At 43.0% G+C, this 17,765-nt stretch overlaps 1 protein-coding gene across 1 annotated transcript in view; it reads right to left on the bottom strand.

Moving 5' to 3' along the window:
• The window catches only part of SLC4A8 (solute carrier family 4 member 8), a 755,839-nt gene that overhangs the window by 107,659 nt on the left and 630,415 nt on the right, over window positions 1–17,765 (bottom strand). The window contains exons 20-21 of the mRNA XM_078688864.1: window positions 5,650–5,718; window positions 4,102–4,275 (exon numbers count right to left, since the gene is read on the bottom strand). Of these exons, the coding sequence (XP_078544990.1) occupies window positions 4,102–4,275; window positions 5,650–5,718 (243 nt within the window). The remainder of the gene's footprint in view (window positions 1–4,101; window positions 4,276–5,649; window positions 5,719–17,765) is intronic.

Below are 17,765 nucleotides of genomic sequence, written 5' to 3'. Positions count from 1 at the left end.
ATGCTCAAATGCACCAGAGTTGAGTGCAATGTGCCAGGATGCACAGGGTGATGATCCTTCTTCAAATAGGCTAGTGTTGCTCACAACAGCAGTCCGCTCGCAGTGCTGAGTGAGGTGGTTGGGCTAGTGCCCAAAGTGAAATGAAAGTATTTTGAAAAAACAGGTCTGGGGGAGGACACCAAGGTCCTTGTGTAGTCTAGGCTACTAAAGATGTTTAGGGACAGCGTTTAGTCAAACAAAACGTTTTGATGAAGTCCAGGCGGGACTTGTTATGCAATATATTCCTGCATATATTGCATAACAAGTCCCGCCTGGACATCGTCAAATTGTTTTGTTTCACTAAACGCTGTCCCTAAAAACTTTAGTAGCCTAGGCTACACGAGGACTTTAGTGGACTCCCCCAGACCTGTGTTTTTTCAAAAATACTTAATCACCCCTGGTCTCACTAATGGGGTTACCTCGTTCTTTGAAACAAAGTGAAATGAAAGGCATGGGTTCTCTATTACACCAGAAGTGCTCCTCATGTTACACATACTGCCCAAAACATGCAGGGTACTCACAGACACATCAGTAAACTGTCCCACAGTAGACACTGTATATACCGCCTGCCAGTTTCCACCCAGCCCCTTCATCAAAAACTGAAAACTCATGGACATGGCTCAATTCCTGTTCCTCCTCATCTGAGCCTTTTATTCTCCCTCTGTTTCTAACAGCCAGGAGCAGTGTGGGCTGTGGCAGGAAATGAGGGACGAGAGGAGATTCTGAATATTGAGTGAGTAGGACTGCTTGCACTTCCATTTGGTCTCATCCAGTAAAAATGCATTTCCTCAGCAGCCCTAGCTCTGGCTTCTACTGCTTCCAATAACACTGTAGTAGAAAACAAAATGGCCCCCAGGTACCCGGCCCCAACTCTAAAGCCCTTATGGTAATCCCTGGTTGCCAGGAATGTATGGCCTTCCATGCTACCAGGCAAAATAGGGTTTCAATTAGGGAGCTAAGTGACATAACAAACTGTGCTGGGTTTGTGTCTCGCCTTTATAAACCCAGCTTATCATCTCTACACGTCAGTTTTGTTGGTGAAGATAAGCCACCTTCTTCTGGTGAGCACATATATTTTCCTGTAGGGTACCCAAGTATTTTATAACAGAAGTACATATTTTCAAATGTACACATTGCTGCAATGAAAATATTGGGCTCCTGTGTGTTGTGGTGCAACCTGAGGTGTTTGGATATTGCACTAGTTTCTTCTCAGAACTTCTGGTAAAAGCCATGGTCTTACATTAAAAATACTTTAAGAAGTGTGCTATAAAGTTGACTTATTAGCCCTACATTTTCTTCTATCTTGTAGGGAAGAAAAGAGAGGATCGGTCTCCATCGCTGAGTTCACTTTATAAGGCAATGGTTAATAAGTAGCTGATCAATAAAAAGGGTCAGATATCCTCTGCCTGCCAGAAACAAGCCATTCTTTCGAGGCGGTAATTCACTCCAATGGGGTATAGACCCTTAACTTTCCCATAAAATGATAATATAGCACAGCGTAGGAGTATTTTCCCATTTAGAAATCAGTCAGAACCCTTCCAGTATGTTCATAAATCCACTTTAATTATAAAAATGTTGGATCCATATCCAGGAACAGCCAACAATTGTTTCACCCCCTTAGGCTAGGGAGCTTGGGGTTTTCTCAAGGCAGTTTCATTTGGTTAAATCCCTTCATCGTTACGCTGGCGTAATGTCACCGCGCCATGTTGACGTTGTAATGATTACATGTGTAGGCTTTTCTCTGCTATATTATAATGGTGAATTAGAATACTTTTTTGCCAGGGCTGATTTTGGTTCTGTATCCGGCTCTGCCTGGTAGAGCACATCTGCGTTACTGTAACAACAGTGACTGTAGAACGGAAACTAGTTTGCACACCTCTCGTTATTACAGTATTTATGAAACGAAGTCTATTCATAGAGAAGGATCAAATATACATATTGAAAATTAGTGCTTCCTTTCATAAATGTATTTGAAGTTATTTCAGTCTCCTCCAGGCCGAAATGGTAAATTGGAGTAATGTAATTGTTCATATAGTGCCACCTAAAAAGTGCTTTGCAAAGGATAGTATAACAGAGGGACTGAATTATTCTTAAATGAGACTACAAAAATCCCCCTTAGAAATGAATAATGTTAAAAGTATATTGCCATACTTTGTCTATTAACCACTGAACCACGAAGAATACTTGCGTAATTATATTTTCTGTTTTGTTTAAAAAACAATTAAAAGTTTTTAAAAATAGATACTTTGGCTCAGTATTAGTTAGAAAACTGAGACTGCGGTTGCCACTTTTTTTCTGAGAAAAATACCGGCTATTTTATTTGTTCACGTTGTATCATGGTTGATGGTTGTTGGTACTAGAATAAGAATTTTAGGAAAATCCTCTGTATTCGTTTTTAATATTCAATTTCCACGTCTGTTTGCATTATTAATTAGTTAATAATGGTTTATACAGCTTGTACATATTTGGAAGTGATTCAATCTTGAATCTATTGCTTTACGTTTATGAAAAATAATGACTCTTGTTCATTATTATAATTTCTTACTACCCTGGACCTAAACAAGCCAGCCATGTTTGTAAAATGTCAACCAGATGGCAACCTTAGCTGAAAAGGAAGCTGCCTCGAATATTGGAATTCTTATAAAGATAGCTGCTACCAGATTTAATATTCATGCTACTTAAAGAGCCATAGATAGGTACAAGACAAACCTGAAATTCAATGTATAAATCTCTTGGCTGCTTTCAGAACATTACTCAGCCTGTGCTGTGCTCACAGCGTTGTACATTTGTACCACATAATCCGTCATTTGGGGTTTCTTTGGTGTTCATGGATCTCTCCTTCACTTATCGAGAAGGGGCTATAAAGGATTTGCATATCACCACTGGGAGGACCCAGCTGACGCCCCAATCCTGGCAGGGGAGAAATCCCCCACGTTGCTCTTTGCGGACGATACCCTCCTGATTTCAAAAAGTCCAATGGGACTCCAAAAACTACTGGATCGGTTTAGCCAATTTAGTGATTCCAGGGGCCTATGTATTAATAAATCTAAAACCGAGCTCATGGCACTGCCTCCATCTAAACGATTCAGGAACACCATCAAGTTGAATGACTCCCCATTAGAATTAGTCAATGCTTTCGACTATCTGGGTGTACGGGTCAACAACTCGATGAGGTGGAGTTCCCACCTGTCAAAAATTCTGCTTAACCACAAAAGAGCCTCGGGGGCAATTGCAAGACACCAGCAACTTTCACATAGCAGGCCAGTAGCCCCTGCCATCAAGGTGTATGAGGGAAAAGCCCTGCCTTCATCCCTTTACGGGGCGGAACTTTGGGGATTCGAGAACACCGTGGACCTAGTGAGATCAGAAAACAAGTTCTTTAGGGATCTGGTCTCACTTCCTCCATCGACCCCATTAGTTCTGTACCTGAAGTTGAGGCATGGAACACTCCCACTCAATGACTTTACGGTAGGGTGGAATACTTGTGATGTGAAAGGTAGTAAGTGCCCCGGCTGTGCTTCTCCCACAGAATCTATTCCACACTTTCTTTTTGCCTGTCCGGTGTACAAACTCCAGAGAAGAAAATGGCTCAAACCTGTATGTACCAACCTGGGAGCATGGAACTATAGGGAGGTGTTGCGCATTTTAAAATCCGATACATCCTCCCCTAGTACAATCTGTGGGATAGCTAAATTTCTGGGCTGCGCCTGGTTAACCAGAAGTAAGCTATTGAAGGCTAATGCCGTTAAAAACCAGGATCAATAGTAAGGTCTCCCCTTGATATATGGATTCTATGTTATATGAATTGTTTTTAATCTGTATAGATTTGATGCTATTTTTACATTTTGAATAACTTGTTTTTATCATTACGATTGTGTTTTATCGAGCTATTGTATGACATTGAGACACCGTTCCTTTTTATCACTGGATTTTCTTATTTGATGGACATGGTCTGTTTATACTTTTATGATATTTTTATATCGAATAAAGTCATACAACAACAACATATCACCACTTGGGTTTTTTTTTTAGTTTTTTTTGTGTTTTTTTTATTTTTCTCACCATCATTGGGAAGACAATGGCAGCGGGTGAAGCCTTGATGACCCACAGCGACACCAGACATGTAAGTTGGATCAGAGTGAAGAGGTGGACTTTCCGGAGGGGAACGTGACGCAGGTAGATGAAATCGGGCTGGTGCTTTGGAGGCATCCCGAAAAGCATGAGTCGGTCAAAAAACTGAAAAGAGAAAACATACAGACAGTTATGCAGATTGCAAAATAATGCAATGAGAACCACTAAGTTTTGAGAACAATTTCACCCTTTTATTCACTTGTTTCAAAGATGAAATCATGATGCAGCAAGAAAAATATAAATACAGTGTTAATCCACTTAGCCACAGTGAACAGAACCTGTTCTAAACTGCTACACAGTAGAAGCCACACATATAATTTTCTATTGCCTGAAAGTTTCCGAGGACCGCGGGTATCAATTTCACCAAATTCTGGAATCTTATTATTGGCCCTATCAGGCCAGTGTGAATTTTTTGTTAAACCGCCTTAATATTGTGTAATTCCTGCCATTTTGCGATATAATGGTTATGTAAGATTCCCAAAATTACGCCGTTTTGGCAGTGTCGTAATTTCAAGGGTTTGGGGTACAAATTTATCACCAGAAAAACGCATGTGAAACAGAATACGACTTGCTGTTTTCCACACCAATTGTGCTTTTGAGCTATTTTTTTTAGGAAGAAATACATCCCGCATCAAAAATGGCTGCAAGTAATCATTCTGTGCTAAAATATAGCGCTGAATGCGAGATTTCCATTTTTCCGAAATTACGGGAGGAAAAAAATTACAGAAATGTTGTACACTCCTAGTTTATTTAGCCAAAGCCAAAGAAATCTGCTCTATTGGAGATGAACAGATTTGGCAGCTAGCATTAACAAAGGTCAAACACTAAATAGCAGAGAAACAGATTGGGACAGTGAGAACAGCCACACACACTGGAAAACAATAAGTAAACCTATAACTACATAGTTTTACATCTCACTACAATATTTTTTGACAATATCTTGGCTTTTTTTTAAAACAGAACCACTATCATTTTTATTTTAAATTTGCAAAAAAGAACTGCTCGAAGGTGTGACTCGTACATTTCCCACCCACCCTAACTTACTGTGTAAACACTCAAGAAGAGGAGGCTTTGGATAGATGTTGAAATCAATGTGATAAAAGCAAGAGGGCTTTTTCCAATACCATACTACACATATAACCACGTTCACGTTCTAATGTGCACATGTACCAAAACTGTCCTTTTACCGAAATGAGGAGTGGTTTAGTATCCTAACTCCACGCTCACTTTCAAACTGGGTAAGATGTTCAGCAGACTGAGGAACGTCTTTCAACACTAACATTTACAAAACACTTGCTTAAAAATAACTCACTACCACCTGGAATGGTACTCATAGCGTTATGGTTACAGAACGATGCTGCTCCTCTGCTCACTCAATGTTTATCAAACATATGAGAAGTAGCCCAGGCCCCAAAGTCTGAGTTGTACATGTCAAGACAGACACACACGCGCACAAATGAGGTAAAAACCGTGACATACCTGTATGCCCTTCAGCGAAGACACTCCCATGTAGAGAAACACACCATAAAGCACAGGCATTGGAATAAACTGGAGAGAAAAAATATGGGTAAATATACAGAGAAAAGCATATATAGGATCTCCAGTTATCTAAATCCCTCACCCCCCCACAACTGCACTTGTCAACTCTATTGAAACATTATGACCCATCTAGGGATGTTTCTAAGAACAAAAGTTGAAAGGAGGAACATGAATGTAACAATATATTTCTTATAAATATGTTTTCTACATTTCCTTTCCTTTAAAAATGACAAATATTGTGTACACTGATTAAAGACAACGACGTTTCAATAAACCGGTTTGTGTTACTTTCTATGCCCCAACATGATTTGTCCTTGAAAGAGGTTTTATTCCACTTTTTGACTTGGTACATTTTGTGCTCCAAGGTACAATATCGTTCTCGGATGCATGCAATCCCACTGTTCCATTCTGTATGATTCCCTTACATCAAACAACGAACTGAAGGAATTGTTTTCCAGACTCTATGGACAGAGTTGTGCCAGAAATTGTATTTCCAAGAATTCGTTTTTTGTGTCCTGAATTCTTTACTTTGAAATGTGATGGAGTATGGTACCAACTATACTGTAATGCTTACATCGTGGTATCTGGCTCTATTACAACAGCCGTGGGTTCTGAAAGGTGTTAGGACCCACAAGTCTTGCAATATAGTCCATTCAGCATTTACGTCAGAATTTAGTACACCTTCAATGGTACAGGTTTTCCAAGCAACTGTACTCAAATACTTTTAATAGAGAAGCATAACACTTCACCGAGAGGCACGGTGTACTTATGGCTGGAGCCCAGAGTGACGGTGGGTGGGGTGGGTTTGGAGAAAAACACCCGAATATACTGTGGGACCGATCAAGTAAAAATAGGAATACCTCACAATAGACTGCATAATCGCAGGCTCACACCAGAAGATTGCACATTTTTTCTAGCTCTGCCTGTATTTTGCATAAGCATAAGATGCCGAAGGGAACTTCAGTGAAAAGAGATTAATGCGTGAGTCGGTAGGTGTGGGCTGTCTGATAGATGAGCAGGTGAGATATTTTCCAGGCAAGGTAAAGGGTCACCACCTAATCCTTGACAAGTACCTCTGGCCACGGGCAGAAGAAAGTGAAGGGAACAATAATGAGAGAGAGAACCTCAGAAGGTCCTGAGGTACTAGGTTGCACCATACTAGCACAGTACAAAAAGAACTGCTGGGATGTAGACAAAAGACATTGTTCCAATATGATTGCTAGGGAAGCAACTGATCGTATATAAGAATTGTATTCTTCCCCACTTATATGAGTTGATCACTCTCAAACTGCTGACTGATAACTCAATTACAACCTGCCTTGCTAGACAAGCATACAGAAGTGCTTGCAGACTGTAAGAAGTCAGACTCAACTGGTTGACAAAACACCCTGCTTAACTTGTGTAGCTGATTGCAGGTGGCAGTCACTGGCACTCATTCCTGGGGACCAGGGCTTATTTCTCATCAGACGTGCACCCAGAGCAAGCAAGAAGGCAGGAAAAGAAGGAAGCAAAAGATAAGAAATCAGTGACAAACATAAAAAATGACAATGGAACAGACCCTCCACAGGTGAGATAAAGTGACAAGCAATGTAGGTTGGAGGAACAAAGAGAGTTGAGGTGGAATTAAGAATAGACAGTCTTGTGGCGTGACCTAGCAAGATGGCCGACCGGAGATAAAATCTTAGAGCTCCGCTGCCCCAGAAATATCCTACTTGAATCCTGGACCAAAACTGGTGGTGATCCAGTTGAAAACGCAGCCTAGATTTCTGCACTACTGAGTGCCTTATTTCTTGTGAGCCAGGTTGGCGCTGGTGAGCTCTAGGTGAGTAGATGGCTGTGAGGCCTGCTGAGGCACGGGGTTAGTGGCCATCTTGGAGATACAGGGATGGGGCTGAGGGCTGGTACCTGGTTGGTGACAGGATGACCTGTGCGGGTGAGTAATGGTTATGTGGGTGCTGAGATTTCGGTGAACCCTGGTTGACCCTGCCAAGGAGCTGAGAGAAGCATGGGCCCACTGCTTGGTGCACAACCTCTAGTACTTGTGACACCGAAGAAGCGATCTGGGTTGGCGTTGTGTACCTGGGGCACGGAGGCTGTCTTCACAGGGGCCTAGCAGCAGATCCATGCTGCAGGACAGAAAGAGCTTTGTCTTGCATGCCAAGGCTGTCCAGATAAGGAGTTGGGCAGCTGTGGCAGTTGGGAATGCCTGCGGAGGGTGGTGGAGCCTATGTGGATTGGGCCCTTCACTGGCCCTGAGGACGATATACAGCTGCAAGAGTAGAGTTGATGGTGAGTGTGGATAACTGGCACCACCACTGGGTCCCACGATGTGTGATTGGACCTGGTGGTGCCTGTTGATGGCAGCCCTGTAGATCTCGTCATGCGGATACTGGTGAGGCCTCCCTCTGCAGCAGAGACACGCATGTCCTGGAGCTAATGGGGCAAGGTACAGGCCTGGCACCGGGTGGCAACCCAGCATAGAATGTTGGGAAGCATTGTGTTAACATGGGAAAAGACAGTACATCTAGGCCACAGCCAAATAACACCATAACAATACACTACTGTGCAGCCTTTGCCGCTGAGAGCCATAAGACAGAAACTCAGAAGGGGCACAAGATGGAGTCACATAAGGAGGAGCACTCTCAGACTGAACTCCTAGCAGGAATACAAGGGTCACAAGCAGTACTCGAAGGAAGAATAGAGACTGTTTCTATAGACGTGCATTTGCCATGCACTGATCTACGTCAATAGGAGGAAGGGGTCCAGGTGATGGAAGGTGCACTATCAGATCTACAAGATGAAGTCAAAGTCCTAAAGGCCAAAGTGGGAAAATTGATCATGGGTGCGAAGGTCCCAGAAGACAGTGCAGAAGACACAGAAAAATCGCTCCTGCTGCAGCAATCTGTGCTTAGTGGGACTTCCTGAACAGGCGGTGAGTAACAGTGTGGAATCCTTCTTAGAGTAATGGATTCAGGAAGAGCTGCAGCCTGAAGAGCTATCTGCAATGTTCATGGTGGAGACAGTGCTTAGGCTGGGGCTTTGGGGGCTTAGGCCCCACTGGGGGATCCTCCAAGGTCCCTTGAAACCACAATATTAAACCACAAGGGCAGACAATGTGTTCGAGCAGCTGTCAGGCTGCCAATGGGGCCCTGTTCTGTAAACCTCAACATAGCCTTTTTTCCAGATTATACTAGAAGAGTGCAGACGCAGCAAACATCCTATGTGGAAGTGATAGAAATGTGGAATAAAACAGGGCCCAGGAGGTAGGGGGTCCCTCGCTCCAAGGTGCGAGGAGCAGATTGAAAGGAGGTCCCCCAAAGGCATTAAAAGGGGCCAGTGGGCCACCTTCCAGTGAGCTGCTTCAATAACAATCTAGGAGGATGGCATCATGGATAGAGCGGATAACTCATCCTTGGATGGTTCTGGGACTCCTACTGACTGCCCGGAGTCCACACTGGGGGGGGGGGGGGTGGGGGGGGAGGGGGGGGGGGGGGTTGGGGTTACTAGTGGAGCTGCTGAGGGGGCTAGTACCCAGATAGATCTACCTGACTCAGATGCATAATATTGGCATGGTTGCCCTATGGCCTAGGGCATGGGCTGGGACTGTGTTGAATACAATGTTTGAGAGGCCAAGAGCCTGAGAGGTGGAGAGTGATAGACTGTATGGTTGGTTCTGTCTACCAGAACAACTGGGGACTGAGGAGCACACTGTAAATCAGACTGCATTCCCCCGACTAAAGGGTGCTGGTGTGACAACCCCACCATTCCTATCAGGGTTCCTGTGCTGGCAACTTTGTTTTGGTTTGGGAAACCCTGAAAGGGGGAGGAGGGGCTTGGTGATTACTACCTGCAAGTTCTATATCTTTTTCTATCTTTCTCGAGTTTTTCTCAGCTATGGGGGGGTTTAGTGTTGAAAAAGAGGTCATGGTTTACATGCATTCGTTCTCGAGTTTGGGAGAGAGGGTGTTCCATCTAGGCGGGCAGACAATTGGGGCGAGTCTAGTATCTGCCCTTGGGTAGGGGAGGTTTATGGTTTCTGTTGGGGTTAACCAACTGTTGAGTTTGGAACCAAGTGAGTGGTTAGATAACCCCTGGACGAGCACAACTAGCCTTCTGAGTGATGCCATAATCCATGAATAGAACATTAACCTGGAATATTTGACAGTTTTACATCTGCCTTAAGAGGTATGCAGTTTATTCCTACCTCCAAAATTATAAGGTACAATTACCAATGCTGCAAGAAACTCATCTGCTCAAGGTCACAAAATGGGGATAACGTTGGTGGGGGCGTATGTATGAGGCTTCATACTCCAATCAGGTGTGAGGTGTGGTGACATGGATTGCTGCTGGAGTCTCCTTTGCAGAACAGACAGTGGGCATATTTGTTATTGTGATCAGGGTACTTGATTGGTTTGATACCTGCCTTGTGAATATGTATGCCACAAACATGGGTGACTGAAACTTTTTCCTGATATAATAAGAGTAATTGTTCGCTATATTGTGATGAGACTCAGTTGGACAGATGACTGTGTCCTGAACTGGCAGCTTGGTTTATACCCTCCTAGACCGTAAACCAAATATGGAGACAATGTTAAAGGGAGTGATGGATGACTTCAGTCTATTGGAGATCTGGCGACACCAACATCCGTTGGATAAAACCTACGCCTACTATAACCAAGTACACAAGGACTATAGCAGACTAGACTGTGTTAGGTTCCAAAGATGATATTAACATCTACAGACATTCTGCTCATCTTAACTGATATTTATCTGATCCCTCCCCGCTACCTGTAACAATAATGCCCAGGTGGCACAGGCATGAGACACCCCTGTGGAGACTACAGGCAGAGACGCTGATGGACACCGCATTTCTAGGACACATATGAGAGTATACTGTGTCATTCTTTCAGAACAACCACGGCTCCATGGATAGCAGGACCATGGAGTGCAAACCCTATAAGGTCAAACACACAAAGAATGATGAGAGTAAGCTTGCAATAATTCTAACCACTGGCAAAAGCTTGGGTAGCATACCAACCCATCATCCTTTAGCCCATCATGCCACCTCAGATTATATCCTGCCATATGCAAATAAGGCTTGACCCTGCTCCAATAGGAACAGTCCAGCTCGAACTGCCAACCCATGTCTTCTCTGAACTACAACACAAGCTACCCAAACCGGCTTCTCCCTGAATGGGGCTCTTCAGTCAGGTGTAACTTGGTTCCAGTGGCAAAGTGAGCAATGGGCACATGTCTGGGCATTCCCTTAGGGTGGTACGTCAAATACACAAAAGGTGATGAGAGGAGGGTTCAAAGTGGTATTAAGGGGGAAACACATGGAGCAGGCATTTGTGATATGCAGGGAATTGGAGCAAACGCTAGCTGGTCGAGAAAACAGACAGGCACACCTGGACAAGCACACTGACGCACAATTGGATGATTCTCTAACATATACTGCAGTGAAAAGGCAGATAGGGGAAGCCTGGGCCAGACAAGAGATATTCACTTGCACACAGTACAAACATTGCCATTTCCATGAAGGGCACACATCTTGTAAAATGCCGGCATGGCTGTTAAATGAGCAAGCAGCATATATGCATACTGACACTGCACAAAGACGGGGACCCAACATTGTGGCTCGGGACCAGATCAATGAGGCCTGCTCAGAATATCTGCAGCTGGGATTTATCCAGACACACACTGACCCGGAAAATCCTCTAGTACGCTATTTGTTGGAGGTAAAGTTGCTACAAATTACTTCTGAGCAACGCAAATACCTAAAGCAACCGCATAAACTGGAGGAGCTTAAGGAAGTACTAGCTGAGATGTCTCGGGGAAAGATGCTGGGAACTGATGGTGTTCAGATCGAATTATATCAAGTTTTACTTTCTTCGGTATTGGAAGTTTTTTAGAGGCACAGGAACAAACAGTTCTTTCACTGTCCTCGAGGGGGGTGGCGATGGTCATTGTCCCTAAGAGCAGCATAGATCTGACAGATCTGGCCTCCTATAGACCACTGTCGACGTTGAATGCTGACATTAAACTATTGTGTAAGCTTCTGGCCTCCAGATTATTAGGAATGGTAGATGCAGTGGTGCACCCAGACCAGAAGGGTTTCACCCCTGGGAGGAGCACTATGCACAATATCCGTTGATTAAACAATGTCTTCCATGACCTTGAGACCTCTGAGGAGAATGGCGTGCTGGTGGCTTTGGACCTAGAGTGAGCATTCAACCCCATCAGCTGGTGATACATGTGGGCAGTCCGGAGAGCAATGGGCTTTGGCCCAGTTTTGTTAAGTGGGTGCAACTATTGTATGCTGACCCAGTGGCATAAGTGGAATCATCTCAGACTCATGGTGTTCTCAGGGGTTTTTCACGCTTACAATAGAACTGCTGGCCTGTAAGATGAGATCTGGTCTTGGGCTCTGAGGTATTAAAATAGCAGACACATCTCATGTGCTGTCAATTTACGCAGTTGACGCCCTGGTGTACTTTCGAGACCCAGTGCGGTCGACACCCCTCCTTCTGGAGGAACTCATAAAATCTGACCAAGTATAAACTGTTCTCAGTATGTGGAATGAGATGCTCTAGTGTGAGCAAGACAAGGCATCTGCTTGGTTCTCTCCCTAGGTTAGGGAGGATCCCAAAATCATCACATCTCTCACTGCTTGCTAAATTTTCATTTTCACTTTTGTGAAATGACGGAGATACTTGTTAGTTTATCAAAAGTATATGAGGTCTCTGTTTTATTAATTGGGAGTCCATGCGGAATTATTCAGCGTAGTAGTACTCCGCCAACTACGCCCACCCTTAGGCATGACCCGTACACCCTTCTTGAAGCATTCACGAGGGGGAAGGGAATGCCCAAGGATTTCTTGTACCTCCTTTGTTTGATGGCTGACGTCTTGCATGGAATTGCAGAGCCCCTTTCATGAGGTTACGCCCCTGTAGTCATTAAAACCGTTGCACAACCTGCTGAAAGAAATGAACCATGCTAGATGGCACAAGGGGGGCTGTCAAAAGGCAGGGCACTTGTATCCTACTAGATTCCTCTCGCTCGCACATGCTCAGCAGCAGCTGAGTGGGACCTGGACAGTTCTCACACTATGCTAGAATAGTGCAAAGTGCCCGGGGCATCATTGTTAAGCTCACAGATAAACCTGCAGAACATGCAGTTGTAGTGCAGACACTGGGACCGACTGAGAGTAGATGATTAATAATGCGCCACCTACACTGGCCTTAGTGATGGACCAGGGTGACAAGTTGGACCAAGCTAAATACCGGTGGAGTGCCGACTGCCTGGATGAATTGACTGCATCAGAATGGTTGAGGGCATTATATGCTCAGGTCAGGCAGATGTCCTCACTTCTTAAATAGAACCTACATGAAGTCAAACAAATTGATCAAGATCTACCCCACCAGCCCCGCTGTATGTTGCAGGTGCAATCATCCATCTACTGATTTTTTACACAAGACATGATTTTAGAGGAATTTTGGGAGGAGGTGATGGGAGAGGCGTCACAAGTGGCTTCTATCAAAATGTGCTTGTTTGATGTGGTGCCAAAACGATAGCGCTTTAAAATCAATACAGGAATGATGACGCTCATTATGGTGTTAGCAAGGAGGCGGCCTGCAATTAACTTGATGGCAACTAGGGCCCCAGAAGTAAAAGCCTGGAAAGTTCACTTGTTAGAGTGGGCACTAGCAGACGAGCAACATAGGAAGCTCACTCGTACGGAAACGAGAAAGCTGCAGAAGACTTAATGACCTGGGGCGAAATGCCTGCTAAATTCATAGACCCGCCTAAGACCAGACCCTGCTATTATTGTGATCATGTACAGAAAATGCTGTTAACCTGATTTGGGCTAGGCATGGCACGCAGAAAATAGTCTATAACATAGAGTTGCACTATATGTGAGATTGCTTTCTTATCTGCCCATGTGCTCTGGATTATTATGTATGTGTATGTTTGAAAACTCAATAAAAACAAAAACAAAAAGGATAGATGGCAATTGTATTCAGCAGTCCTGCCATTTTGTAGCACCAGCAAAAGGTTCCTAAGAAAAACTTTGGACCTTATGCTTCACTATTATCATTATTCTTGTTATCATTATCATTATTAGTAGTAGTAGTATAAAGCTTTATTCGATTTTAGAACTAAATAAAATCATAAAAGCAATCAACATGTTATACAGTTTCATCGTTCATAACATAAAACAGGCTAAAATTGATATTAAACAATTTCGTCACAATTGCCGGATAAAGACTATTATATCTACAGAAAAAATAATAAGATTATAAGGAATTGGGTACCGTCGGTTAATCGTAAATTTTCTGTACCAGAGGCAAAAATATATAGTTTAAAACTCCAAGGAGAAAGATTATAATACGACTTTGGGACTATGGTTGGTCGTAAGAACAACGTATTTTAAAACAACTTTTAAGAAACATGGCAATACTTTTTGCAGTTGTTACAGTTTCTAGATGTTGTAAAGCCAGGAACGCAGGTCGGCATCTCCTTAAGCCTTGGGTCAAGAGAATTGGCAGTAACCAGCGTTTACGTGGTAAGTCATAGAACTTTCAGAACAGTACTACATGAATATTAGATTGTTCCGAGATACCATCGCATGGACACCGAGTGAGAGAGGAAGACCAATCTTGTCTCTTCGGAAATGTAATCAGGCGGAAGAAAGTATTAAATCTAAACCGTGTCAGCATATATTTTTCATAGTTGGTCAAGCTATACATTAGATACGGTTGGATACCCTGGTTACATTGAATGCTTAGCAAGTGTCGATTCGAAGCTTTGTTAGATTCTTGGGCTAAACGTAGCTCTCTTAAGTGTAATAAACACGTTAATTTCAGAGACTTTCTTGGGATTCCAATTAAAAGCAATGGCTCATTAAAATATGTCGAAAGGTTCAAGTCCCTGAAGGTATCATGTACAAAAGACAGCCACGGTATGTTTGACCAATTATATAAGCCCAAACAGTCTAAGATTAAGGCACGAGTTAAGGAACATTGTTCTGTTGTCCAGATGCGGTGCCACAATAAAATAGGCTGAAGTTTTATGTAATCCGCTATGTAGTCCATGCCGAGTTCAACGTGGCAACCGTACGTTGGAGAACGCTGTGAGACGGCCAACAAATAACAAATCAGAGTATTCTCCACCCTCTGCAACATATCAACTGGTACATAGCCCCATACGCCGGCGCCGTAAACAGCTACGCTATGGCACTTTGCATAGTATATTTGAAGGAGTTCTTTTGGGGGGGGCTTCCCTAGTTTTCGTGCAAACGTAATTAGGGCAGAAGTAGCTCTTAAAAATAGAAGATGTCTGCTAGCAATTGCAGGTTTCCAAGATGAAGCACTATCGAATAATATACCTAAGTAGGGGTATGTTTTAGTGCACTCCAACCTAGATTCTTGAATAGATATCGGTTTATTTTTGGATGTCTTTTTCCCAAAGTGCATAACAAAAGTTTTTTTAATGTTAACCTTGAGGTCCAATGAGGCCAACAAAATTACAGTAGGAATTTAACTGTTTTTGGAGTTGAACTGGGGTACGCGCCATAATCACCGCGTCATCCGCATAGAGTAACGCGGGAATAGGGCGGCGAACAATAGCAGGTAAGTCCTGGCTCCCTTCTAACATGGCCGTCTCAAGCCCGTTTGTATAGAGATTAAATAAGAAGGGAGCCAGTACACATCCCTGTCTAACCCCCTTTGTAACAGGGAAATGATGACTAAGCTCCCCATTCACTCCAAACCTGACCCTGGCCGTTACTCCCTGATACAGCTCACGTAAAAAGCATATTATAGGCTGATCGACACCCAATTCTATTAGGATTGACCACAGCCTAGAGTGTGAAACACAATCAAAAGCTGCGGTCAAATCCACATCGACCAGGTGAAGATTGCCTTTCTTTGCCTGTACATACTTCCCCATTAAGAGAGAGAGATTCAAAGCCTGCTCCACTGTGCCCAGTCCCTCCCGGAAACCATATTGCAGGTCGGTCAGAATGTGATTATCTTCTGACAAGATCCGAAGTCTGTCTAGAATCAACCGACCCGCGACTTTACCAAAGGAGTCCAGGAGGGAAATGGGCTTGTAGCAGGCGGGGTTATTACAATCGCCCTTCTTAAAAATGGGGAGCAGAATAGAGGTTGACCATGATTTTGCGAGACCCCCTTTTAGGGCTGCTTCGAGTACCCTGGTTAATACCGGAGCCCAGAGTTCCTGGGTGTGGATGTAAATATCTAACGGTACACCATCAGGCCCCGGAGCTTTACCGGATTTCGAAGAAGACAAGGCCTCAATTACTTCCTCTAAGCTAAAAGATAACTCAATTGGATATGGGGAAGTATTTATAGTTGGAATTGGATCACCCGCAGTTACTGAGAATATTTTTGAAAAATGTGATACCCATCCATCTGCATTAATTGCTACCTCTAAGCTCGATCCATTATTCCCTTCCTTTAAAAAGGGCGAGTTAACCACTCTCCAGAACATTTTACCCTCCTTTCTGTTACAGCTATCATGGAGTTTTTCCCATAGATCTTTTTTCCTATCCTTTCTGCATTCTTTTTTTGCCAGGTTATAATTCCGTCTCAGCTTCCTGAGGAGGGAGCTCCCATAACGCATTTTGCACACTCCAGTGTTGGGAGTATTTTAACTGAAAAACTATTTGCCCTAGGACTGGGGTTTGCGAATGAACTTGTTGAACCCCCAATGGATTTTTCCCCCACCTTTCATGGTAGGGGTTGTAACACTACAATTGACTTTATTTTGATATCCCTACCCATGAAGGAGAAATTGATTACATTTAATACGGGTAACGACATTAGTAGTGATCATTTTAACAATAGCGTTACCATTTCAGTTCCTACAGGGTGGAACCCGACAGGTAACCCAGGATTGTTAACTCAAAAAGCCCTGTCTATAGATAAAATCAATGGTTACTCTGTAAAGTGGGCAAGAGTTGACCCAGATGCCATTACATCAAATGTCGTTCATAAATCACTTCCCATGTTGGAAACATGTCTAAACCAAGACTCCTCTGCTGATGACATTCTAATTAATTTCACTAATATTACCAAAGTAATCAGTAAGGAGCTGCTCCGTAAACTAAGGCAGACTGGTTCTCAAGCTAACGGGTGGTTTAATTCGGAATGCCGCAGAGCCCTCTCTAAATTAAAGGAAGCACTGCATAAAACCGAGAGGGACCAGCAAGAAGTCAGGAAGCTTATCATTATTATTATTATTATTATTATTATTACTACTATCTTCATTATTACAAAGTAAGGATTGCACGCAATAATTCAATTATGGATAAATGCTACACTCGGGCTAAACCAGACAGGAAGGGGTCCTAAGAAGTCATTGTGACCAATTCCTTACTGTAACTCACTGGAGTGTAAATAGGTCAATTTAGGCTTATTATATGGAAATTTTAGAAGGGCACAGAAAGAATATATGGATCATGAAAGATGCCTGTATATAGCACCGATTTTAAGGCGAGAAGTATATTTCTTCTCCATATCATTGATATATTTATGTCTCTTCAATTATGTATTATGTTCAAATGATTAGAAAGAGGAGGAGAAGCTGCCTTAACCAACCATTGGGTATGCTTAATAGTGCATTAGAAATTATCCATCTCTTAATCTCAATTCAAATAGCTTTCCTCTGAAAGAAGCCTACACAGGGTGACACATACTTTACATCTGCCAATCCCTTTTACAAACAGAATAGTAGGGTTAAATAAGTTGCTGTTCAAACTGTCTCCTATTCAGGCCCCTTAAGACCAATTTAGAGGAATTTTCATGTTTAAATACACCACAAGAGAAACCTCAGAATATAATTCCATAGAACAGCAGTTCTCGCAATGAAAGCATAATTAAAGTCTTCTCTATTGAGCTTTGAAATTCTATTATCAGTCAAGAATAGGGTATATTTTTTACTCAAAGGACATATGCCAACAGTGGCACTCACTAAACATCGATTTTGGCTTTCAGGTACTGATGGCTCCATAAAGAAACTTAACCAAGCTG

Source organism: Lissotriton helveticus, chromosome 1_1 (assembly GCF_964261635.1).
Source record: "Lissotriton helveticus chromosome 1_1, aLisHel1.1, whole genome shotgun sequence".
Taxonomy (NCBI): domain Eukaryota; kingdom Metazoa; phylum Chordata; class Amphibia; order Caudata; family Salamandridae; genus Lissotriton; species Lissotriton helveticus.
The sequence above is the reverse complement of the archived record's forward strand: the minus strand, read 5'-3'. Positions and strand labels throughout refer to the sequence as shown.